The following is a 25,093-nucleotide window of genomic DNA, read 5'->3' as shown; positions in this document are numbered from 1 at the left end:
GGATGGAGGACCTTGGAGTTGAGAACATTTCTAATAGAGTGTGGATAGAGTGTGGCTTCTCTGATGCCTCAGACGGTAAAGAAACCGCCTGCAATGCAAGAGACCCAGGTTTGATCCTTGGGTCGGGAAGATCCCCTGAAGAAGGGAATGGAAACCCAACTCCAGTAGTCTTGCCTGGAAAATTTCGTGGACAGAGGAGCCTGGCGGGCTACAGTCCATGGGGTTTTAAAGAGCTGGACACAACGGAGGGACGACCACTTTCACTTTGGCTAACAGAGTGCGGTCTCCGATCAGCCCCCACACCTAAGGGTGAATATGGGATAGAGCAGACCCCAGGCCCCTGCCGGGTCCAGGTCACAAGGCCTCCAGAGGAATGAATGGTCAGCAAGGCGCTGTGGGTCTCGATGATGAGCTGTGCCAGGAGGAGCAGGTTGAAGGGCAGAGCAGCCTGGAGTCAGATCTCCTAATGACGTGGGGAGGTGAACAGGGTGTTGGTTGGTGAGGGTTGTAGGGGTAGGGGGCATGGAAGAGTGGGTCTGGGGGGTGGGACAAGCCTTGAAGGAGGAACAAAGGGGCCAAAAATCCTAGGTCACTGCCCCCCACCCCAAGGCAGTATGTGGGTGAGCAGCTGCCAGTGGAGGGGCCAGGAGACAGTGCCGGGGCTGGTGGTGCCCTGTGGCCGCACTTGGGCCAGCATGGCCTTCCTGCGCGCTGCTTTCTGCACCCCCACCCCCATCAGCACCCCTGCAGCACCCCTCCCAGCACTGCTGTCCCACCCTCCAACTCTCCCGTCCCTGCTGGGTACTGGCTGAACGGCGGTACGTCTGCAAGGTTGTGCACGGGCTTGAGCGGTCTCAGGGGAGAGAGCTTCAGGAGCCCGTGTGCCCAGCCACAGGCCAGCCCCTCGCCAGGCAGGGACACTACCAGTGACTCTGCTTGCCACGTGACTCGGACGGGGCAGGGCACCAGGTCCAGGCTGGGCTGAGTGGAGATGCCCCCGGCTTCATTCCTCCACTGTGCCCACAGATGGAGACCCTTGTTGGGGGCGGTGCCTACTGTGGACTCGAGGATGAAGAGGGGACATGCAGATGGGGAGAAGAGCCTGAGAGAAGGGGCCAGAGGAAGGAAGGGTGGACGGTAGGAGCCGGCCCTTTACGTCGATGGAGGGTTAGCCATTTCATAATGTTCCTCTTCGCCGGGTGGAAATGGCAGCGGAGAGCTGGGCAGAAGCAGGAGGTAGGATTCACCTCGACCAGAGGTCCCCAGGAGTTAAGATCTTGTGAGGTACATTCTAGCAATGCCTTCCTTAAAGTCCTACCTGAGGAGAAGAGACCCATCACTTGCTGAAGAGTCAATTAAGATCACTTTTCTTTAGGGACTTCCCTGGTGGTCCACTGGTTAAAAATCTGTCTTTCGATGCAAGGGTCTGGGGTTTGATCCTTGGTCCGGAAACTAAGATCCCATATGCCAGAGGCAACTAAACCCATGTGCCGCCTCTAGAGAAACCTTGAGAAAGCCTTTGCGCTGTAACAAACACCCAGCAAAGCCAATAAATAAATAATAAGATGACTTTCTTTGGCAGCAGGAGCTAAGCTTAAATGGTAATAATGGTAATAGTCCTAGTGGTAATAGCAGCTGACTCCGCAGGACCACTGGCCCTCTTAAGTGCTACGTGTACTCACTGAAAAGGTTTTGAAGAGCTAGAGAAGGGGGCACCAGAGTGCCAGGTGGGAAGGCGGGTCCGGGGGGGCCCCTCTGGAGGGCGCAGGCCCTAGTCCTACCTCCACTGGTCCCTTCTTCTTCCCCTTGTCCTCTCTCCCTTCGCCTACCTTCCCTGGGCCAGAGGAGGAAGCTGAGGCAGGCTAACTGAATGCATAACTTTATTAAATAAATGCTTTGTCACGATAAAAGACAAAGATCAAGGAGTAACATAAATTATAAGTTGAATAAATAGTATACAGCAATCTTCACTTCTTTTAATAAAACGTGAGATCCTCAGGGGTTTTTTGTTTTGTTTTATTTCCTTAGGTACAAAACACTAAACAGGAGGCGAGCTCTTCCACATTCAGGTGATTTTTTTTTTCCCCCGCTTTTTCGTTTTTTTTTTTTTTTTTCCACAAACAGGTTTTGTTTGCTGGTTAATTTTTTTTTTTCATCCTTTTCACCAGTAAAGATTATGAGCATTTATTTAAAAACAGGAAAGTCAAAAACAAAAAAAAGAGAGAAGAGCACTATGGTATGTATGTCAAACTATAAAGAACTACAGTAATACGTGCTGTGATTATTGCTGTCTAAAACAAAGAAACAAACCAGTAGGCAACTCGGAATCTGAAGGAATCTTGTCTGACAACTGTCTATCCATGTGGGCTACTGTGTGATGATGGTGGTGGACGGTCCGGGACTCGGGCTGGTGGCCGGGGACCAGAGAGGTGGGGTGAATGGGTGCAGAGTGGCTGCCCACCCCCCACCTCCCCTTTCCTCCATCCAAAACAAGTTAAAGAGAGGAGGCCAGAGTCTGTGGAAATAGCTAAACTATATACTCCATTAGGGAACCAAGAAAGGATGCTTAAAAAAAGACACCAAAAACCTACAAGAAAAAAAAAGTAGAGAAAAGTGCAAAACAAGGCTTGCACTTTAGTGGTTTTAAAAACAAAGACAGTACAACGCCCAGTACAACCATCTCTCGAAACACAGCCTCCTCAATCTTGGAGGCCAACTGTGTCTTCTCCAAGACCGGGGCGTTGCTTCTCCTCGGCCCACTCCTCTCTGCAATCCCATCTGAGCTGGAGCCCTGTGGGGTGGAGGTGGGGCACTGCCCCACGTGGAGGGGGGGCTTGGTGGCCGCATGGTAGCCCTGTGGCTGCTGACGAACTGGGCAGTGGGAGAGTGGTGGTTCAGGCCCGCTTCCCCAGGGGAGGTTGGCCCCACTGGGTTACCATGGAGACCACAGAGGTGGTGATGGGAAAATGGTGAGGAGACAGGAGGAGGGACTGCGCAGGGCCTCCCGTCATTCTCCGAGTTGGGGCTGAATGTCTCCAGGCCTGTCTCTCTAGGCCTGGCTGTCTGAGAAATTTCCAAGTCGCTTCTGTCCTAGACCGCCTGCTTTCCCCGGGTTGAGGCGGGGCGGGGGGTCAGTCCTGGCTGGGACCCCCTCAGTCACCTGGCGGCAGTGGTGGAGACAGGTCTCCTCTGCTGGAGTGAGGCCTGAGTCAATGGGAGATGGGAAGAGACCTCCTCTTGGCTCTGTGGGCCAATGTTTAGATTTGAGGCCACGGAAAACCTGGAGCCTGAGGCCTCTGGATGAGCAGACAGTGGCCAACAGGCAGCCTGGGGTCAAGAAGGTCCCTGCTTGGAACTTCAGAGCTGGCAGCTCACCACACCTGCCTGCTCACCACCCTGCCCAGAGAGGCCTCACTTTCCTCAATGATTCCCTCCCCCTGGACTCCCACCCTGGGCTCTGTCTGAAGGTCCAGCATCCTCTAGGGAGTGGCCAGAGGACCAGAGTCTCCCCACCCCCTCTGTAAGCAGAGACTCATAGATTTGGGGTTGTCAGCATGAGCTCTGGACATCTGAAGACAAGGGTGGCGTTAAAGCAGGCCCTAACCCCCCACCTTGTGGCTGACTGCAAAGAGCCCATGGAAGGAGCCGAGGCCCCTTCAAAGTCCAGTAAACAGTGGGAGGAAAAGACGGCCCCCTCTCAGGAACCAGGAACTGGGTCCAGGCCTTGATGGGAGGTGGTGGGGTGGGGTCTGCAAATTCCTGGCTCAGTCTTAGGGGGAATGGCACCCCAGTATCCACGTGGCAGTCCCAGTTTAGATGACTGCTGAAGATCCAGAGAAAGAATGGGTGGAGAGAAGAGAGGCTGACAATACTGGCCTAAGACATTGAAGTGTGGGTCGGGGGTTTGGGGACAGTGGCGCAGGAAGGGGCCACGTGGACACACAGCAGGTCAAGGAAGTCCTCACAGCTGCCATCCCATCAGGCCCTTTGTCCAGTGAAGATCGATGCCTCTGCCATCCCAGCCGACTGTCCACTCCGGGGGAGCAGGGGACACTCCCCTACCGAATCCCAGAGCTGCAGGCTTGCCACCAGCTAAAGCGTTTCTGCTCCTTAGCTGTCCCTCTTCACTGTCCCCGAGTTCGATGCTGGAGTAGTCTCCACGGTGTCATGGCGTTGGAGAAGAGTGGAGTGAGCTGTGTTCACAGCGAGAGAGGGTCTCCTTTGCTGCGTCCAAGCCCCGTCTCCTGGCCAGAGTTCTCCATCAGGGCTGCCCATTTGTTGCAGGGGTGGGGGGAGTCAGCAGAGGATGGGAGTTTTCTTGGTTCAGAATCTTGGCTCCCCCAAAGTATCCATTCACTCCTTGTTCTGTGCTTTTCTGCCATCTCCCACCCCAGGAAGGAAGCTGGAAGGGGCCAGGGTGGACCAAGAGCTTGAAAGCCTCTCCAGCCTCCGTCCCTTACTGCAGGGTGAAGGTGGGCAGGTGAGCTCGTAGACTCGTCCCTTCCAAACCATGGCTGGTATCTGCTTATCTTTGTTCCTGTCCAGCTCCTACAGTCTAGAACCCACCGAAAGTTTCTCACCTTCTCTGGCTCACAGGGCTGGGTTAAACTCATTCCTCTCTTACAACCTGTTTCCTTTTCTTCTTCTTAAACCTCTCTCCTTCTTCTTAAATCCCAGAGGGCTTATCAGCTGGGGACCCAGGGAAGTGTCTCTTGGCTTTGTCCCCTCTTCTTTTTGCTTTGCTCCAAAGCTAGGACAGGGCAGTTAGCCCTCTGTCTCTCCAGCTGTCTGCTCTTCTCTCCATCTACTCTGGCCTGAACAATCACTTTTATTGTTTCCCCATATTCACACTTTTCACCTCCGTCTCCCTCTTGGCCATCTCTCATTTCAGTCTCTCTCCTGCTCTGCCAGCATGAAGGCTGAGGGAGGCTTTCCAAATGCAGGCTCTGTCCAGATGAAATGAAAACGCTGGGCAGGACCAGGGGGTTGAGCTTGGACTGATTGGGTTCTCTGGGTGTAGGGTCCAGAGACAGTAGCTTCCCAAGGGCCTAAAGGTGAATGTGACATCCTGGGGAGCTTGGTGGGCGCACTGTTGGGTGTGCTCAGCGACCTAGCTTGGTGGCACATGAGCACACGTGCACATGGGAAATCATGGAAAAAAAAAAATCAACACAGTGTCCCACAGAGGGCTGAGTTTGCTGCTGCTCATGGGAGGCAGGCAAAACTGGTTTTATGGATTGTGTTAGAAAAACATGGGTTTTCTTGGTTTCCCCAGAATAAGGATGCTCTTCAGCCCCCAGAGGAACTACTTGGAAAAGTTAATGCAAACCTTTGACAGAAAGGAAGGAAGGGGTAAAAAAAAAAAAGAAAGAAAATAGACTTATATGCCTATATATGACTATATGGAGCCTTGTAGATAAATACAAGCCCACTTTTGTTTCAGCCTATCCTCCCCCACGAAGGCTGTACTAGCTGTGAATTGGATGCAATGAAGGGCTGAAACCACAGGCTTCATTCGGCGCTGAGTTTCAGCCACCCTGGAAGCACATGTCTTCCCACTATCGGAGTGTGGATTGATTTCTCAGGGTCTGCATGGGGAGTGAAATCCGCACATATTCTTCATATTCATGGATCCGCTTTAGGAACACCTACCATCTAGTATCACTCAGTTATGAATCGGCCTTGTGTTGAGAAGGATGGAATGCATTTTTCCTTTGTAAATTGGAGGGAGAGAGAACAGTGCCGAGGTGGGAGGAGAGGAAGGACAGGGCTTGAGCCGTGCGAGCTGCTGGCTGCAGGAGACTGACCCAGGAGAGGCACTAGCACCTGTTTGCTTCTCTCTTCCCCTGCGACCCATCGAAGCTGGGCAAATTCCAAGCGTGGCATCAAAGGCCATACCTAGGGCCGCACTTGCTCCCGCCCAGATGGCTTCCCCACTCGGGCCAGGGCCGGACGTAAAGATGGATGCTTCTGGCCCAAGCTCTGTTTCTCCTCCTCGTGACTCTCATCCTCCCCTCTCTTACACAGGTCTGCTTTCCTCCCTTCTCTTTCTCTTGTTCTTCCTCTCTTGCCCTCCTTGTTCATTCAAACTGCCTCAAAAAGAAAACCTTTTTTTAAAAGGGGTGGGGGTCTCCTTAGCTTTTCACATCTCTGTTGTTGCCGTTTTCAAAGTTGCGACCTTGCCAGAGATTCCGAGGTCCTCAGTTTCCTCAAATAGATAGATATATGTATTTTTTTTTTCCCTTACATGAGATGAAATGAGTGGCGTCCTGGGGTGGAGGGAGGCGCTGGCTGGAGTCGGGGCCGGGGGTGGGATGGGGTGAGGGAAAGATGGGGAGGGGACGCATCACTCAACATTGCTGCTGTCAAAGGTGTGGCACTGAAAGTCCCCGTCCACGTACTCCATGCCTGGCAGCTTCATCCCATACTTGTCCACGCACCAGCAGATGCCACGCTTGCGGCCACGGGAAGGTTTGCACTGGGGTGGGGAGATGGACAGGCCGTGAGCATGGCTGTATCCTGAGGCTCTGCTCCTCCCTGACCCTTTGCCTTCCCTGCCCCAAGACAGACTCTCTTCCCCAAAAAGCTAAGGGCACTGTATCACCGACTCAATTGGACGTGAACTTGAGCAGACTCTGGGAGATGGTGAAGGACAGGGAGCCTGGTGTGCTGCAGTCCATGGGGTCACAAAGAGTCGGACACGACTTGGCAACTGAACAACATCAACACCCAACCCTTGGGGTTCTGGTGTCCACATTGCATGGGACAACCCAGTGAAAGGTGCTCATTTAGGCAGCCTGTCCTTGGCTAGCTCTTACAACTTTGTCTTATGTCACCCAAAACAAGTTGGTTTTTACCTCCAACTTGGTATTCTCCAGAGAGCGACATAACTTGATCATGATCATGACGGCGACAATGATGGTAAATTAAATTATTAGATAATGTGGTGGTGGTTGAGTCACTAAGTCGTGTCCAACTCTTGCTCCTCTATCCATTGGATTCTCCAGGCTAGAATACTGGAGTGGGTTGCCATTTCCTTCTCCAAGGAATCTTCCCAACCTAGGAATCGAACCCAGGTCTCCTGCATTGCAGGCAGATTCTTTACTGACTGAGTTATGAGGGGAACCCATTAAATGACAGTAATAATAATAAAAGGCACCACTTGTATAGCTGTACCATATACAAGACACCACTTAACACTTAACTATGCTGTAGATACTGTTCTAAGTGCTTTACAAAGATGACTCCATTATTCCTCATAATCACGTGAGAACAATAGGTACAGTTATTCTCCATTTTACACAATAAACTAGAGCCAAAGGGCCTGGAGTAAGAAGATACAGCTAGTAGGCAGGACACCCAAGGATTCACCCAAAGCTGTCTGGCTCTTGAGCTCTAACTTAGATGTTGTGGTTTAGTCACTAAGTCATGTCCGACTCTTTGTGGCCCCATGGACTGTACCCCATAAGGCTATGCTGTTCATGGGATTTCCCAAGCGAGAATACTGTAATGGGTTGCCGTACTCTCCTCCAGGGGGTCTTCCTGACCCGGGGATCCAACCCACGTCTCTTGGGTCTCCTGTATTGGCAGGTGGGTTCTTTGCCACTAGCGCGACCTGGGAAGCCCCATATGTTTATGTAAGTGTATCAGAAAATAACACAGACAACATGGGCTGTGACACAGTGACAGAAAGTTTCCTTTTAGATGAACTCAGGTACCTATGGTGAATCATTAAAACATGAGCAGATGACAGTGTAGGCGGGAATGGGGTCAGTCATGATTGTGGTGGGAGAAAGGAGACTGGTGTTTGGGGACATAGTGTTGTTAATACAGAAATCCAGGCATTTAGAGGTGGAGATTTGGTGGCGTCAGTGGTAAAGGACACACCGGCCGATGCAGGAGACATGAGACTCAGGTTCCATCGTGGAGGAGGGCACGGCAACCCACTCCGGTGTTCTTGCCTGGAGAATCCCATGGACTGAGGACCCTGGCGGGCATGGGGTCCACAGGGTTGCACAGAGTGGGACACGACTGAAGCGACTTAGCATGCATGCCCTGAACATGGGATATGGGACGGGGCATGCCGGCTTTCTTTTTTTCCCCAGGTTTTACTGGAGTCGAGTTGATCTACAGAGCTGTGTTAGTTTCAGGTGTCCAGTCTCTTCAGTAAGTGGAGCTGGGGGCACTGGATGGGCCTGCTTTCCCTTGTAGAGAAGGAGCTTCACATACGTACCTGCTTTCTCTTGTAGAACCCTTTGCGGTCACAGTTGGGCAGGTACACAGCGCGGGGCACCATGCGCGGGCTGGCTTTGAGCTCCTGCAGGGATGCCTCCATGTGCCTGCGGCAGGGCCCCTGTGTGCGGATCGGAGGCGTGAGAGGCGTGGCCAGACCCCAGGGAGTCACCTAGACGTGCAGAATGCAGTGGCCGAGGTGTGTGGGTCAAGGGTCTGCACGGCAAGTCACCACCTTTTGTCGGGATTAGGTGCTACCCAAGGTCTTCCTCTGCCTCCCCTGCCATGACCCCGGGTGTATAAAGTGCTTCCACATATGCTCATTTAGACAGCTGGGGGCCAGGTTAAAAGCTGTAGGTGGCAGAGACTGAGGGTGCGGATATAGAGGGAGATGGAGAGAGGGTCCTTGGGCCTCACCTGCTCGGATTCCTGTCTCAGCTCGGGCGCTGAGATGACCCGGGGGTGGGCGGTGTTCTCAGCTCCCCCCACGAACTTGGACTGGGTCAGCTTCTTTCTGCGATCCTTCTTCACAGCCTCGGCCTTCAGCTCGGAGATGCGGGTGTGCTTGGGCCGGAAGATCTTGGGCGAGTAGGTCTCCTCTGCCATCTCGGAGGTGGTGGGCTCCTCATGCTCACGGGAGTCTCTCTCTGCTGGGAGAAGCGGGTGGAGGATTAACGTCTGCCGGCTGAGAGCCAACCCTGTGGAGCCCAGAGCTCCAAGCTTTGGAGAGAGGAGACAGGCTCTTTGCACCCTCATGGGGCTGCCCAAACTGCGGAAAGGGGAATGAGAATCAGGACACGAGCCCACACGCCTGTGAGTGGCAGAAAGTCCAGTAGAGCAAAGCAAGGGTGACTTCGTGGAGTAGGAGAGTGCTGGGAAAGTCAAGCTGATACAAGCAGGGGAGTGACACAGGAGGAAGAGGGCAGTCTGGGGGCAGGGAAGGGACTCGTTTGCTGGGAAGTGGAAATGGAAGTGTTCAGTCCTGTCCTGTCTTCATGACCCTAGGGATTGTAACCTGCCGGGTTCCTCTGTTCATGGAATTCTCCAGACAAGAATACTGGAGCGTGTTAGCCATTCCCTTGTCCAGGGGATCTTTCCAACCTAGGGATTGAACCCAAGTGTCTTGCCTTGTGGGCAGGTTCTTTACCACCTGAGCCACCGGGGAAGGCCCTGTCTGGTGGTGGTGGGGGTGGAGCTGGCTAAATAGATGGGGAAGTGGCTGGAGGGGGGGCTGAGGTGTAAGAACACCGGAGGTCGAAGCTCTCAGAGGAAAAGGGATTGCCAGGGCATGGACAAGAGGCCAAATCCATCCTCTAGCGAGATCTTCCTGCTTTTGGAACTGCTGGAGTTGAAATACATCTGCATTTGGGGAGCTGAGGGCAGGAGGGCCCTGGGGTGTCTGGGCTAGCAGGGTGGGGGAGGAAATCATAGGGAGAATAGGAGGAAGGGACTCCGGAGAGCCAGAATATGGGATCTGGAGGGGATTAGTGCAGGCGGTGGGGGTAGGGGGCACGGGGCCTGAGGCCTTGCTCCCTGCTCAGAGCTGGCCCTGAGCTCTGTGACCTGGGACATAACAGCTCCCAGCCAAGAGCGGCAGACAGCTGGCTGAGGCTGGAGTGGCTATATATAGCAGTGACTTGGTGACAGTCTATACTTAGCTGACTTATGACCTTTAAAGAACCAGGACTTTGTTCATTTATTTGTCGATCTTTTAATTCCACCCCCCACCCCCCAGCCTTTGGCCTGTTCTTGGTCCACAGATTTCCATGGAATTCTCCTCTCACAGGCACCCTCCCCTGGGTCCCTCCTCTCAGCTCCCTGACCCCACCAGACCCAGATTGCTCTTCCCAGGTGGGCAGGGCATGGCCAGGATGCCCAGGGCCAGAGCAGGTGCAGGGCAGGATGGGCAGGGGCAGGGAGCCCTGTCTTCCCTGCTTTCTGTTCGTTTTCAATTCTGGAAAAAGAAAATAGGGCTTTGGGGTGGCCCCAGAAAGTGGAAATGTTAGTTACTCTTTGTGACCCCATGGACTGTAGCCCGCCAGGCGCCTCTGTCCATGGGATTCTCCAGGCAAGGATACTGGAGTCGGCAGCCATTCCCTTCTCCAGGGGATCTTCCTGACCCAGGGATGGAACCCCAGTCTCCTGCATTGGAGGCAGGTTCTTTACCATTTGAGCCACCAGGGATGAAGGGAAATCCTCTTCTCACTGGGCTCCCCAGGAGGCGAGAAGAGGTGTGCAGAGGGAGCAGTTTGGTGAGAGGAGTTGCATATCCCCAGGGCAGGAGTTCTCAGCCCAGGGGAAGTTCCAGGTGTGTGTTGAGGGAGGCATTTGGAGACCGGGCCTCGTCTGGTCAGGATGGCAGGTGGCAGAAAGCACCCGAGCACCCGTTTGTCTCTAGGCTCAGGGTTTGTCAGATTTAATTGAATGGATGTCCAGCAGATTTAAGCCCCTTTAGGGAAGCTCCCCGCCCTTAAGAAGCCTCCAGAGGTGTGCGTGTTCTGGGTGGTTAGCTGATCTGGGTATTTATCCACAGGAGAAGAAGGGACGTAGTTTCTGGAGAAGAAGGTGGGAGGAGACACACAGCAAAAGAGTGGGCAGGCTCTCCCTGGAGAGAGCCCAGCACTAGGATTTCTGTCCCCTTCTGGCCTTTCACTCCCTTCTCCCACCATGTCCTGCCCTGGGCTCTGCCTCTATTTTATCAAAACCCGCTGGGATGATGAGCCAACATGGTGATGCACTGGGCCGGTAGAGTGGAGCCCTCGGGGGATTAGCTGACAGAGTGAGGTTGTGGCCTAAACCAGCTTTTCTTGGTTGTGGGATGAGCTGCGATGGGAGTAGGAGGCAGGGTAGAACAAGCTGATTTGGGGGACTCGGTACAAAGTGAAAGATTAGGGCTCTGTTATCCAGTAACTCAGGCCCACACCTGAGGCTCCGATCTGGAAGAAGTAGGTGAGGAGAGGAAAAGCTGACCATGGGCTGGTCCCCTCTTACTGAGTGACCTGACACGTCACTCAGCCTCCCTGGACATCACCAAGCATCCTGACTGTCACCTGAGTGGTGCGGTAGGGGAGACGGCAAGAGGTGGTTGCCATTGAAAGGTTGGGAGCATTGTGGGGGTGCATGGCCACCCCCTTTCCCAGCTAAGATTGTAGCCAGCTGAAGGGAGGGGGAGTGGGGCCAGACAGCTGGGTGCTGACCAGTGAGTGGAAGAAGGGTGAGCTTTCCCCTGGGGCCACAAGAACATGCTTCCATCCCAGTGGCGCTCTTTCTAGTTCTTAGAGACATCTGGGGGGAGGGTGCCACTCGTTGCCCTCGGCCACCTGTTGTCTCCCTTTGGTCAGAGGGTGTCATCCTCCAGATGCTGCTGCACCTTCTCTCATGGAGCTTCTGGCTCTGGCTTTGGGGGTCGTGCAAGTGCATTGGCTAATGGCCCCCACCCCCCACCCCACCATCGGCAGCTCTTCTCAAGACCCTTCATATGTTAGGATCTTCAAGAAGTGCTGTGGGCTGCCCTGAACCTGGAGTCACCTTTCCTGGGAGGAGGATGGGCTGTTTACAACGGTTCAAGAAACTTTAGGGCAATTTATTTAGACCTCTCTCAGTCTTTCCTGTGAAGGTGTTAGCCTTGAGACTAAGCAAGGACAATACCGGGGAACAAAATGTAGATTCTTGTACCTTCTCTGTGTTAGTCGCTCAGTCATGTCTGACTCTTTTTGATCCGGTGGACTGTGGCTCACCAGGCTTTTCTGTCCATGGGGATTCTCCAGGCAAGAATACTGGAGTGGGTTGCCATTCTCCAAGGAACTCCAGACACTTTTGCAAACCCTCTGTCCTTCCCCTGGCTTCACCAAGGCAGGGTTCCCTCCCCAGTGTGCAGACTCTTGGGCTGCTTCTGAAGGGCAGGCTTAAAGTTTTGATGTGCTTCCCAGGTTTTGGTGCCACTTAACCCCATGGGACCTATTACTTAGGCAGCGGGGGAGTCAAGTATCAGATACTAATCAGGGTCTTGCGGTCACCTGTAGGTTCCAGAGAGACAGCGGAAAGTTGGATTGGAGCCAGGGCAGGAGCCTGGAATATTAAAGGGCTGGAAAGTAAGACTGGAGCTGGGATGCCAGAGCCAGCTAGGCCTACTCAGCTGCTTTGGGGCCGAGTCATAAATAGGCTTGCAATTTTGGAAGGGTTTAGATTTTAGATAACTCAAGAAGGCAAAGGAGACTGGCAGTTCCCGAGCCGTTTCATCAAATGAAAATGGGTCAGGGTTGCAAAAGGATTTAGGACTTCCTGGTGAAGTTGCGCTGCACGTGAATAGCAGTCTCTCAGGTACTTAACAATGCAGTAGGTTCTGGAACTTAGTCAACTGGCAGGTCAGTACCTGCATATGGCCAGTAGGTGGCGGAGGAGACCGATGGCTGCAGGCTTCCTTGTAGGAATTGTAAGCAGTTTTAAAATCTGGAACGTTTTGTGGTTTCCTTCTCTTACTTCTCTGACCACCACCCCAGCCTTCCACTCTTAGCATGCATTTAGAGTCAGGAAGATGGACGTGCATAGACTGGGAAGGACTTACGTGAAGCGAAGGATGGCAGAGAGGGGACAAGGCCATCAGTGTGTAAACCCTGGCTGTTTCTTTAGTCAACAATGCAAGCATAATGATGAGGGAAAGAAGGTAAGCAGGTCTAGGACCTGCCTTCCTATCTCTAGCTGTCCTTTTGAAAGGATTCTGCAGTGAGTGAGTGTTCACTCTTGTCCCGTTCTCTGGGAAGCTGTGGAGGCAGGACCCTTTAATTCAGTGTCTTAAGAAAGCAAGGGCTCTCGCAGCGTCCTGATAGTTGTCTTTAGGCTGAGTTCTGATTCTCTGCTCTGTTCTGCCCCTAGTCTTGCCAGCTGGCTCTCTGATGGTACCAGCCCTGCCGTGTTCGGGCAGCCAACTCAGTTTCTGCTTCATTCCTAAGATGCTGCCCATTCATACTGATACAACAACATCCACTGAGGCACCACCATTGGCAACCCGAAAAGCTGCTTAAGGACTGTGTCATCCTCGTGTCCCAGTGAACTTTTTTTTTTTGCTGTGCAGCTTGTGGAATCTTGGTTCCCCAACCAGGGATTGAACCCAGGCCCTGGCGGTAAAAACGCTGAGTCCTAACCACTGGACCACCTGTTGAGGGTGTCTGGGGGCAGGCCCAGCTGCTGCAGACTCAGGTGCATCCCCAGTTGGGGGGGGGGCACTACTCCTCACAGCACAAGTGCCAATGCATCTTGCCTCCCCAAGCCCGCCACGGAGACCTGCTGCTATGATTGAAACTACGATCGAACTTTCTACCCTGGGGCTCTTAGTCCTACCCTGGCACCATTAACAGCCTGGGCCCAGTCTGGTCGTTGTTTCCCATGCTATCTTGACTTAACAGTCAAAACTAGAGAAGAACGGATGGATCAGATATTGCAACTTTGCTTACAGAAATTGAAGAAGCTGCAGCGTACTTGGAACTCGCAGTGCAGGAAGGATGTAGGGCTTTGCCAGGCCACCTGGACCTGGGAGAGGAAGAGTCTCTTTTTCTTGCCAGAAGGCAAGAGGGATTCGCCCAGAATTTCTCTGCCAGAAATGAAAAGGGGAGCTGGGTTTCCACCAGCTCTCATTCTAGCTCCCCCTGTGGGATTCAGACAGTCAACGTCTTAAGGGCAGAACTTTGTCATTTATCTTAGCCTCTCCAGCACATAGTCTTCAGTAAAGAATCTTGAAATGGAGAGATGTGTGAATCGGCTCATGGGACAAAGTGCAGTTCTGCAAGGCTAGCTGCGGCATGTTGGAGCTAAGTGGATGCCCTGGGGGGTCATGTCACACACAGACCTGCCTTTAAACACAGGAATGTACTACAGAGGGAACAAGGGGCAGAGAGGTGGGCCTCAGGAGTGGGAAGAAGTAGGGTCCCCTACATTTACTGGGCTTCTTTGATCTAAGACTGTGCTATTGAGTACGATAGCCAGCAGCCACATGTGTCTATTGAAAAGAATAAATATTAAATCAGATTACAAATTCAGCTTCTCAGTTGTTTGAGGCACATTTCAATTGCTCGATAGCCACACATGGCTGGTGGCTCCCACATTGGACAGCAATGATTGAGAACACTTCCTTCCCTGCAGAAAATTCCACTGGGCAGCTCGTCGGAGGGCCCTGATCCATGCCTGGGGATGGCTGGATGTTCCGTGCTTCCTCCCCACTTTGCCCTGTTTCCTAGCCAACCTGCAGCTTCCTGCTCTTTGCTACAACCTGAGGCTTCTGGGAAAATGATGGATCAACTGTTCACTGTTGAAAAAAATGTGAAACATGTCTTAGCCTCCTGAAGTCTGACCGTTTCCCAGCTGCAGATGCTAAGAGACTGAATTACATTGTGTGTCTCTGTATAAAAAAAAGGGACAGGGACCGTAGGGAGGGCTGTGAAGCCTCCTAGGGGAGCTGCAGTATCCCCAGCCCTGCCCATGACATCCCTGACCAGGGCCTGCCTTGCCCCAGTCTTTCCTGGAAAATTGTTTTCTTTTTCTTTGTGGTCAGTAACAGACATGCATATTCTGGGCTCTTTCTTCACCTGAATTATGGGCTGAAAAGGGAAGGAGCACGGACTTTGCAAGAGGAAAAGAAATCCACACAACTGTCATCCAAAGGAACAGTTGCAGGTAGGGAGGAGCTGCAGATAGACATGCGGAGGGAGTCTTGCTGATTTGGGGTACGTGGCAAAGGTGGGGAGCAGATTCAGAGAGCCAGTGACTGGACCTTGAGAGCAATAGGCTTGTCCAGCCCTTAGCTCCTTTACAGCCCCCTCTCCATTTCAGGCCAGGAAAACCAACATCTCTATCCTGAGCAGGGAAATCAAGACACCTACAGCAAAGCAGATAAACAGAATCAGGAGTTGGACTACCAGCCCTTGACTGTCAGTCTCCCTTCTTGAGTGGAAGATGGGGCTGCTAGCACTGCTTCACTAAATCCTGGTACAGGTGTATTTTGCCCTCTCTTAGTTGCTTCCTCCCCTCTCCTTGCTTTAGTTTTCTCATCTGACTTATGGGGAGGATGACAACAGCCCTCTCTTCATAGGGTTATGAGGATTCCATGAGTTGTTACGTGCTAGTGAACTCTCAGTACAGGTCTCTGCCGTTGTAAGGACTCTGTTGCCTCCTACTTCCCCTGTTTCCATCATCAACTAAAAATCTGGTTGCTGTGATACGTGGCTGACAGGTGTCTGCTTGTAGATCACGAGGTCTCAGGCGCCTTGGACTGCAGAAAGGTCTGCTGGGAAGCAATGGCTCTACCCTCGTCCCCGGGGAGTCTAGGTTGCCAGCCCCAAGTGAGAGGAACTTTACCCAAGTGCTTCTGAGAAGCAGTTTCCAGTTAGAGAACACTGCCTGGAAGTTTGTCCCTTGTGTAACCTCATTCCTTCATGCTGCATTAAGGCACTAGGCCTCCTTCCCTAAGAATGGAGAGAGAAAAGGTGACCTACTACCTTTCACAGTGTAGATGTGGCAAGTGTCAGGTTGGTGACCCTTCCCTAGAATGAAAGAATGGGGTCCCACTCACACATCCTCTAGGTAAAAGAAAGGATCCTCCTCACTTTTTCTCCCTGAGGACGAACTAGGATGCGGGGCCGTGACTCTGGTATACATTTCTTCACCCCTGGGCAGCAGCTGGTGATAAATTTACACATGAGAAATACATACTTATGCACAACACCCAGCATGAGTATCTCCAACCAGGTCTCTAGACTTGGGGAAGGTGGAGCATGCTCAGTAAAAATGTCTGTGTCTGTTCCCGATAGGCACCCCCGGGGAAGCCTGGCATGCTGCAGTCCATGGGGTCGCAAAGAGTCAGAGAGGACAGCCACTGAACAGCAACAATGCACCCCCCCAAACCAGAAGGTAATGGAGCAGTGAGTGGGGAGCAGCCTTTCAATGGGGTTAGGGGAGATAATGAGGAGGAGGAAGTGAGGGGCCATTTCTCTGGCCCGGCCACACTCCCACTGGCAACTCATCACAGCCCATTCAGAACAGCACAATTTTGCCAAATTCCCTGGAAAGCCCTGCATGACCAGAAGGGGGCGGCAGGGAGCAGATTGTTTGGACTCTGGTCGACGACCCCACCGCCCCGCCCGGCCCCCAGGCCAGGTCCTCCTAAGAGAGACTTGCTAGGGGTCAAACAATGTCCTTTTTGGCAATTAAAGCTCAGACTCTTTTCCTGTTTCACTCTGTTGGAGCAGGAGCAGAGAGTGGAGACAGGTTCCCTTCACAGGTGTGGGAGGGGCTTGCTGGCGGCCTCTGCCCTGTCTGGTTAGGTGCCCACTAGCCAGTGCGGTTTTTGACGCTAGGGCTTCCCCGGTAGCTCAGACAGTAAAGAATCTGCCTGCAGTGTGGGAGACTCATGTTTGATCCCTGGGTTGGGGAGATTCCCTGGAGAAGGGAATGGCTACCCACTACAGCATTCTTGCATGGAGAATTCCGCGGACAGAGGAGTCTGGCAGGCTACAGTCCATGGGATCAAACAGAGTGAGACACAACTCAGTGACTAACACTTCACTTCACTTCACTTGTGTGGCCAGTGGGACTGATATTTAAGATTTATTTTATTTAAGTTAATTTAAACAACCAATACCTTTGGTTATCGGAAAAGTTGTGAATATGTTTGGGACAGCTCAGATATATGAATCAACTTCTTCAACTGTAAATCTTATGAAACCTAAAAATACAGATCAACTCTTCCCAATGAAAATTCAGTGTTTGAACTGTGATGTGCTGTAAATGTAAAATACACCTCAGATTTCAAAGACTTAATATGAAAGACAGAATGTAAAATAGCTCATTCAGTTCAGTTCAGTCGCTCAGTTGCGTCTGACTCTTTGTGACCCCATGGACTGCAGCACGCCAGGCCTCCCTGTCCATCACCAACTCCCAGAGTTTACTCAGACTCATGTCTGTTGAGTCGGTGATGCCACCCAACCATCTCATCCTGTCGTCCCCTTCTCCTCCTGCCTTCAATCTTACCCAGCATCAGGGTTTTTTCAAATGAGTTCGTTCCCCACGTCAGGTGGTTCATTAGAATGGCTTATTAAATGGTTTATTAAAATAGCACATTAGAATGGCTTATTTTGAATCTATATGAATATTATTGTGGATATACTGAAAAGATATACAATTAAATTTCATTTCACCTATTTCTTTTTACCTGTTTTAAAAATGTGGCTGTTAGAAAGCTTGAAATGACATCTGTATGTGGCTTATATTGTACTTCAGTTGGACAGTGCTGCTCTGAAGGGTCTGGAATGAGAGGCATCTTCCCTGAGGGACAGGGAGACTGGGGAGCATGCTCAGTACAGCTTTACTGGTACAATCTACACAGTTCAGGATGACGAGGACCCACATAGAACATCACTGCAAGTCAGAATAGGTCACACGGGGCTGGATTCTGAGTGCCAATTCAATTTGGATCTTGCTTCAGGATTTGGCAAGAGAAGGGCTGGTCTCTGATGGTTTAGGATGGGGATCAAAAATGAGATAACCTAGGGGCTTCCCTGGTGCCTCAGTGGTAAAGAGCCTGCCTGTTAATACAGGAGACACAGGTTTGATCCCTGGTCCTGGAAAATCCCACCAAAAAGGAAAAAAAAAATGAGACTACCTATTTAAGGGGCTTCAGGTGAGTCCGTGGTAAATAAATCCACCTGCTGATGCAAGAGATTCAGGTTCGATCCTTGGGTGGGGAAGATCCCCTGGAGAAGGAAGTGTGAAACCACTCCAGTATTCTTGCCTGGGAAATCCCATGGACTGTAGCCCGCGGGGCTACTCTGTCCATTGGGTCACAGGGTCCGACACGGCTGAGCGTGCACATTTATTTTAGAACCCCCTCCAGGACTTCCTTGGTGGTCTAACCCATTGGGAAGAGAGTTTTATCTTATCTGCCTCCTTCTTGGGACTCCCCCAAGGGAGCAGCTGCCACAGCCTCCAAGGCGTGTGAGGATGGCGCTCAACAACTCCTCAGGTCAACTGGAGGCGTCCAGCTATAATCTGGAGGCCTTCCTTGCCTCTTCTTCAAAAAGAGCTCTGACTGTGTTAAAAAAAACCTGGCGATCCTCTCTCTCTCTCTTTCTTATCAACTTTTGTGGCATGTGGTTTTCTCTCTCTGTTTCCGATGTGAAAATCCCCCAATCACTCCCTCATCCCACCTCACCCTACCCCAGCTCGGATCTCAACATCCTGCTGCCCCGCTTTGTGGAAGCTCGTGCTGGAGGAGGCTGGTTACCACAGGAAGCCGGCTCCTTAGAGACTGTGGATTGCTGCTCAGCCAAGGGGCAGCGAGGGCCTGCCTGCTTGCCCACATCAGGACAGCTCCCTATCATTCAGAAAATGAGGTTTGGCACATGGGGCCTGAAGTCTGGGCTGAACACACCCCTTTCCACCCTCCTTGCCCCGCCGCAGCCCCCATCCCGCACCAAATCACTCGCCTAAGCCAGCCTTGCCTGCAAGACCGTGCAGAAAAGGGGATGGAACAGAACAAGACAGAAAATAAAGGGGTACTGCTTTCTCCACTTTGGGGCCACTTTGCTTCTCCTCAAACGGAGCGCTCCCAGTTCTGAGCTCTTATTTCATCTTCACAACATGCCCCCTCTGCCCCTCCTGCAATGAGATGACAGCACTGGGTAATATTTGCCAAAGGCCTCATTGCAGGTTAGACCTGGTCCAGGCCAGAGCCCCAGGGACTTAAGTAGAAAGCCAGGAAGAGCAGAACTAGGACTAGCAGGACTAGGCTCAACCAGATTCTAAGACTGAGCTCTAGCCCTGGCTCTGCCTCTAACCCAGCACCTAATTCTAGGCTTGCGACTTGTACTTTGGGCTTCAGTGTCCTTATCTGTAAAATGAGGGCCTGACTGCCAAGGTGCTGCGATCATGGTAGGTCCCTTCCAGCTGTAGCATTCTTTGGCCAATACCCAGACAATTCCTGGAGAGACACTCAAACCTAGCTAAGCTGAGTGGCCAGGCAGGAAGGGCTACTTCACCTCTGATACAGATTCCCAGTCACTTCTTTGGATTTATATTAAACAAGAAAAAGACATCATAACAGAAATCATGGAAAGAATTGGAGCTGGAAACTAGAATGGGGAATTCTGTGGGTAGAGGGAGAGGGGAGTGGAAGCTTAGAACTATTTTTGTTTGTTTATTTGCTTACTTATTTTTGCAGATATGTAATAAATCTTACTGTTTTGGAAAACATATTGCCAGGTTACAATTGAAGGATGGTCTCTGGGGATGGTAACTTCTCGACCTACCATAGTAAAAATGCAAAACAGACATGCAAACAAAACCCCACCAGATAGGATCCACGTCATGGCAGTCATTCTCTGCTTTTCACTTCCGCTTCCGGTGGGATCTCATAGGTACCTGATCTGTTTACGATGTTCTTCCGGTTTCTGGAGGCAGTGGGCCTGGAGTGTGGTGGTCCCTTCTCCAAAATTTTATTTTCCAAACATTAAATAACCCAGAGTTTTAAATACATCGCTCAAGTACAAAGTAAAAGCTTTAGACAAAAATCACCTTCCTTTCCTGCTAGCTCCTCCCTCCTCCCCCGCCTTAAGGGGACCGAGGGGATTCCGTGGGGATTCCTGCTCCCATGCTCGTTGTTGTAACCTTCTGGTGACCCCTGGCTCCTAGGTCAGCCCGGTCCTCCCTCTGCAGCTGCAAGCCCACCTGCCTGCTCAAATCCGACCCTGAGCCCCAGGACTAGCACAGCTGCTCTGATTGAAAAGCCAAGCCCCCTGGGGATGTCTTGGAGTTGGGGGATGGAAAAGGGGGTGGGATAGAAAAGGCGGTGGGATGGGAGGGAGGGATAAGAAAGGAGGGGGGAGAAAAAGAGAAATGGAAAGAAAATGAACTCTCACTGTGGCCAACTGTGCGTGCTCTTCCAGTCTGAGCTGACACAGCAGAAAGAGGAAGAAGGGAAAGGAGTGGGGAGGCAAGAAAAGTCAAGTTAAAAGCGCCCTCTTCTTGTCTTCCTAGTTCCCATTTTGGTTGGCTCAGGGCACAACCAGCCTCTCAAAGACTTGTTTCAAAGGGAGGGGATGGGGTGGGAAAGGAATCTGGCTCCTTCAGTTTTCCATCATCTTGTTCAATCCAGACACAAATTTGGCCAATAAACCTAACCCTGGAACTTGATTTCAACAGGGCATTTGGACTAGGCTGGGAATGGAAGCCAGGGTGATGGAGGGCCAAATCCCTCAAAGAGGCAAAGGCTGAATGCATTTTTATTTAGGTAATTTTTCTTTCTTTCCGAGAAGCATATTTTCTGCTCTTCCCCTCTTATTTCTCAGTGACAGAACTGAAACCCAGCACCCACATCTCCCTGTATCCCAAACTTAATGTCTCACAAGCACAAGAGAGATCTTCCAGACACGGGTAAAGTATGTGGGCCAGTAAAGCCACAAGGCTCTTTCTCCAAAGAATGCCAGAGCAAAGCTCGGTCCTTCCCCAGACTCGACCCAGCTCACCCATATTTATTGAGCTTGGTCCAATAAATAGCTCCAGCCCTCATACACACTGCCCTCTGTTTCTATATCTATCTCTGCCCCTGAACTGGCCAAAATAAAATGCAGGGCCCGGAGCGCTCCCAGGACCCGGCTCGAAGGCGCACTCCCTCTCCCGTTGCCCAGCAACGCGCCTAGCAAAACACCAGTCCCCGCCGGCCCTGCTCTCTTCCTCCCACAAGCTTTGGCGGCTAGCCATCTCTCTCTCCTTTGCTCCCCATTTCTGATTCTAGAAATGCACTTTTTTTTGTTGTTGTTGTTGAAAAAACCCTATAGCTATCTCTCTATACACATATTTTTGGTTATATGTGTATATGTACATACATCATCTATGTCTGTTTCTAAATTTACATCGGAAGGGGCAAATCCCAGTTCACACTGCTCGATATTGGTAGAGAGGCGTGGCGGTTGGATGTCGGGGGTCAGCAATTTTGGCCAAAGGAGCCGACACTCTCCTCCCTCTTCTCTGTTCGTTTTCCTCTCTTTAAGTACAGTCGCTGCACCATCTCCGACTTTTGGGAGACCCACCCAAGCTGAAAAACTCCAGCCAGGAGGGCCCACTCCCATCCCATCTGTCCGGGAGGAAGGCGTCAGTTCCAGCTACCGGTCAAGGGCACCCATCCAGCAACCGGAGCGGATCAGGCACCTGCTTTAGGCGAGGTGGAGTCTTTCAGAGGGGTTGGGATGGGTGGGGGGAGGAGGAGAAGGCCGCTCCGTGCTTCAAGGCACTTTGAAGGTGGGGGCTGAGGAAGGGGCTGCAGAGAAGTCTAAAGGGCATCTCATCTTGCTTGGAACAAAAGCCCTTGTGTGTGTGTTGGGGGTGGGGAGGGGTTGGGATTGAACTGGAAAGTTGGATGCGCCAGTTTGCTCTCCCAGCAATTGCGCGCGCTCACCCTCCTACACCAACCACATCACACCAACCACACGGCTGGGCAAATAAAAGTGGGGCCAGAATGCGGCCAAGCGATACCTTGCATACTTTCGCTGTGACCGGATTGTTACCCAGAGCTCTCTCTCCCAAGCCAGGAAATCGATTCATGCCTTTCCCCCCCTCGGTGCCGGTGCTAAGCTTTTCCACACATCTCACAAGATGAAGGGAGGTGGGGCGGGACCGCCTTTGAAAATTGGCTCTTAATAAAAATAACTTCACCAACCGTCCTCAGGGGCCTCCGGGACCTGCACATTGCCCTCTCCCTTTTTTGCTGGCCGTAAGCTGGAGAAACGCTACCTCTTGCAAAGCTGGACAGACAAAACCTGCAGGGTTTGCGGGAATCCACGTCGAGCCCAGGAAGGCTCTCGTGCCTCTCTTCTCAACCGCAGACACACTCCTTTCCTACATGAGAGTGTCTGTAGTTTACAGTTGAGACAACTTGTGTTGGGGTGCTCGTAATGGATGGAGATAGGAGGGAAAGGCATTGTCCCAGTAAGAAAATACCTTACAGAATAAATGCAATTTAGCCAAGTCTTAACCCCTTAGGGGGAGGACCAATGCTCAGAACCCAGACTTTTGTGTATAGTTCATTAAACTTAAAAAAAAAAATCAAGTAACTTTCCAAGAGGAAGCAGAACTGTTTCAATTGAACAAGCAGCTCTGTCAACCTTTTAAACTCCAGAACTGAGAATTTGGAGGCGGGGCAGCCTGGGGGCGGGGCTACTTGGAGGTGGAGGGGAGGCGCCTGGTGCGTGGCTTTTCCGTCTCCGCCCCCTTGATTTTGCATTCTGCATTTCCAGGGCCCCTCTTCCATTTACACCACACCCACTTGTGATCTGGCTTGAGAGCTCGAGGGGCGACGCGACAGCGTGGGGGATTAGCACTGGCGGGGAAGCGCGGTGTCTGAATTTCACATCTCTTCTTGTTTCCCAGCCCTATATCTACCTTTCTTCCTAGGTAAAATCTGAATAGGAGCAGGGGAAAGGAGTTCGATTCAGGAACAGCCAGCCCTGGAACATCAAGCCCACCTTTCCCATTCCTTTCCCTCACTACCCCGCCCCACCCCCCCACCCCACCCCCCGCCCCCGACTTGCTCCACCTCCCCGCCGCCTCTGAGCTTGCCCAAAGTCACCTTTCCTTTCCTGGGAGGAAAAAGAGATATTTTGCATTTCAGTATCTTTTACATACGACCAGTCAATCGTATCAAGTCAAGAGCAATGAGTGTGCACGTGGGAGGGGCATCAAAGCCCCCGCCCCAGAGGCAAGAGCTACCAAGGGTGCGTGCGTGCGTGTGTTATGTGTGCACGTGAGTGTGCGTGTGCGCCCGTGTCGGGGGGGGGGCCGGGTAGGAGAATAGAAACGTCAAGGAGGGACTGGTAGGGGGGTGGGGGGCTGGGAGGGACAAAGGTAGAATTAGCGCCGAAAACCGGTAACGCCTCTCTCTCCAGGTCCCCAGTTGAAGCAATATTTTAACAAAAGGCATTTTTTTTTCAAGTTCAGAAAAAAACCAAAACCCACAACATATTGGGGGTGGTGGAGAGGGAGTTGATCATGTAAGATGCACACTTTCGGACTGGAGATTGAGTACCTGAGGATTTGCATCTAGAGAAGAAATAGGAGCTCAGAGTCACCGTTTAGTCGAGGGGGGAGGGGTGGGGTGAAGAAGGTGGGGGTAGGGACGAGGAGAAGGAGCGAAAACCCGGAGAGGCTCGGCTAGACCGACTCCTGGGGTAGCAGGATCGGCTGGGGCTCCGATTCCGAAGTGCAGGGACCCTCCCCGCCCTCCTCTCGGCCAGCACCCCGGCTCTAAGCCACTTGCTGGGCAGAGCGCGCGGGGCCAGCCTGTCCCGTGCCCCCCCACAACCACCCCCCCCCCGCCCCCGCCCGTGCGCCGTGTAGCTGCCTGGCACACGGAGCGCGCTCACCGATCTTGGCTTGCTCGCGGTAGCTCTTTTCGTTCAGGCAAACCCCGCGGCCGTGCAGCAGGGCGTGCAGCGGCTTCTCCTCGTCCTGCCGGGGGAGGCAACGCAGCCCCTGGGCGCAGCGCTCAGTGTAGACGCCGCACGACTGCCCCTCGGCCAGGGCGCAGGTCATGCAGCAGCCGCAGCCCGGCTCCTTGACCAGCTCGCAGCCCAGGGGGCTGGGGGGGCACATGGAGAGGGCTTTCTCGTCGCAGGGCTCGCAGTGCACGAAGGAGCCCAGACCCTGGGCCGGCCCCGCACAGGCGGCCAGAAGCAGGAGGAGCGCGGTGAGCACCATCTTTTCCGAGTCTCCCCCTTTACCTGGGGCGGGGCAGGAGCGCGAGAGTGCAGGGAGAGAGGGGCCAGGAGGGAGCGCGGAGCAATGTTCTTTTTTGAAAAAATTTCTGGAAGGTAGAGCAGGTGCCCTCCCCCGGACAACTGCAAAATGTAGGGAGCGATGGAGGGCTGGAGTGCCTGCAAGCAAGTCTCAATTGCAAAGATTACAGACTTGCAACAGGTAGGGGGAAAGGCAGCAGCGCCAGGTGCACGCAGAGGAATCGGAGGCTGGAGAAACAAATCCCCTTCCCCACGAGTCTGACCTGGTCAGAATTGCGGCGGGGGAGCCAAAAATGGTTCACCCCCCAACAACCACCGGAAAAAAAGAGCTCGGAGGCTGTGAGAGAGGCAGTTGGGGGGGGGCGGGAGAAAAATAGATTTCTTCTTCAAAATTTTTGTTTAAAATCTCAAAGTACACCCTGCTCCTTTCTAACCCTCAGCTGCCAGCGGCGCGCGGCTGCTGCGGAACAGGTAAGAGGCGGCGGCTGCAGCCGCGAAGGCGGAGGAAAAATGTGGAAATCAAGAAATTAAAAAAAAAAAAAAAAAAAAACACACCAAACCCCCTAACACCTCTTTTCTCCCACTCTGCTAGCACCTTTTCGAAATTCGCAGGTTCTGCTTGAAGCCCGAAGAAAGGTGCAAACGGAGGAGAGGGTAGTAAAGAAGAGGGGGAAAAAAGGAAAAAAAAAGGAAAAAACCCACACCGCTTTGCAGCTCTTTCCTAGCTCTTTTTTCCCCGGCAGAAGTTTCCAAAGAGACTACGGGCTCCGGTTGAGCCGGCGCTTTTAAATAGACGGCCCCTGGCTGCCAGCCAGTTTGTAGCTGCAATTTGAGCTCCCCAACACCCAACCCAGGCAAGGATGCCAAGGAGTACAAACTCACACGGGGTGGGGGTGGGGAGAGGCCTTCTAGACACACGGGGGCTCCCCTTCTCTGCCTGAACAGCTCCCTCCTCTCCCTAGAATGGAAGAAAGTGATGAGGGGACGGGGGAGGGGGGCTCGGGGAACAGGGCTGGAGCTGCCCAGAGAGGGAGAGGAGGTGGGGGTCGAGGGGGAGAATTCTTGCAGCGCGGTGGATACAATAAGGA

General features: G+C 52.5%; 1 protein-coding gene across 4 annotated transcripts; it reads right to left on the bottom strand.

Moving 5' to 3' along the window:
- IGFBP5 (insulin like growth factor binding protein 5) lies at positions 1,864-24,778 on the bottom strand. Of its 4 annotated transcripts, none has more exons than XM_018054247.1 (4): positions 23,634-24,778; positions 8,650-8,882; positions 8,234-8,404; positions 1,864-6,478 (listed from the first exon to the last, which is right to left on the bottom strand). In XM_018054247.1, exons 1-4 carry the CDS (start codon positions 23,965-23,967, stop codon positions 6,347-6,349), a joined length of 870 nt encoding a protein of 289 aa, XP_017909736.1. In that variant the 5' UTR covers positions 23,968-24,778; the 3' UTR covers positions 1,864-6,346.

The sequence above is a fragment of the Capra hircus genome, chromosome 2 (assembly GCF_001704415.2).
Source record: "Capra hircus breed San Clemente chromosome 2, ASM170441v1, whole genome shotgun sequence".
NCBI lineage: Eukaryota > Metazoa > Chordata > Mammalia > Artiodactyla > Bovidae > Capra > Capra hircus.
The sequence above is the reverse complement of the archived record's forward strand: the minus strand, read 5'-3'. Positions and strand labels throughout refer to the sequence as shown.

What these genes read in the sequence shown, in the direction of transcription:
- IGFBP5 (XM_018054247.1), bottom strand. Translation starts at nt 23,967, where the DNA reads ATGGTGCTCACCGCGCTCCTCCTGCTTCTGGCCGCCTGTGCGGGGCCG. An exon ending in TGAGACAGGAATCCGAGCAG is followed by an intron (nt 8,405 to 8,649) that starts GTGAGGCCCAAG and finishes CTGCACGTCTAG; the next exon opens with GTGACTCCCTGGGGTCTGGC. An exon ending in GGTTCTACAAGAGAAAGCAG is followed by an intron (nt 6,479 to 8,233) that starts GTACGTATGTGA and finishes TCCCCACCCCAG; the next exon opens with TGCAAACCTTCCCGTGGCCG.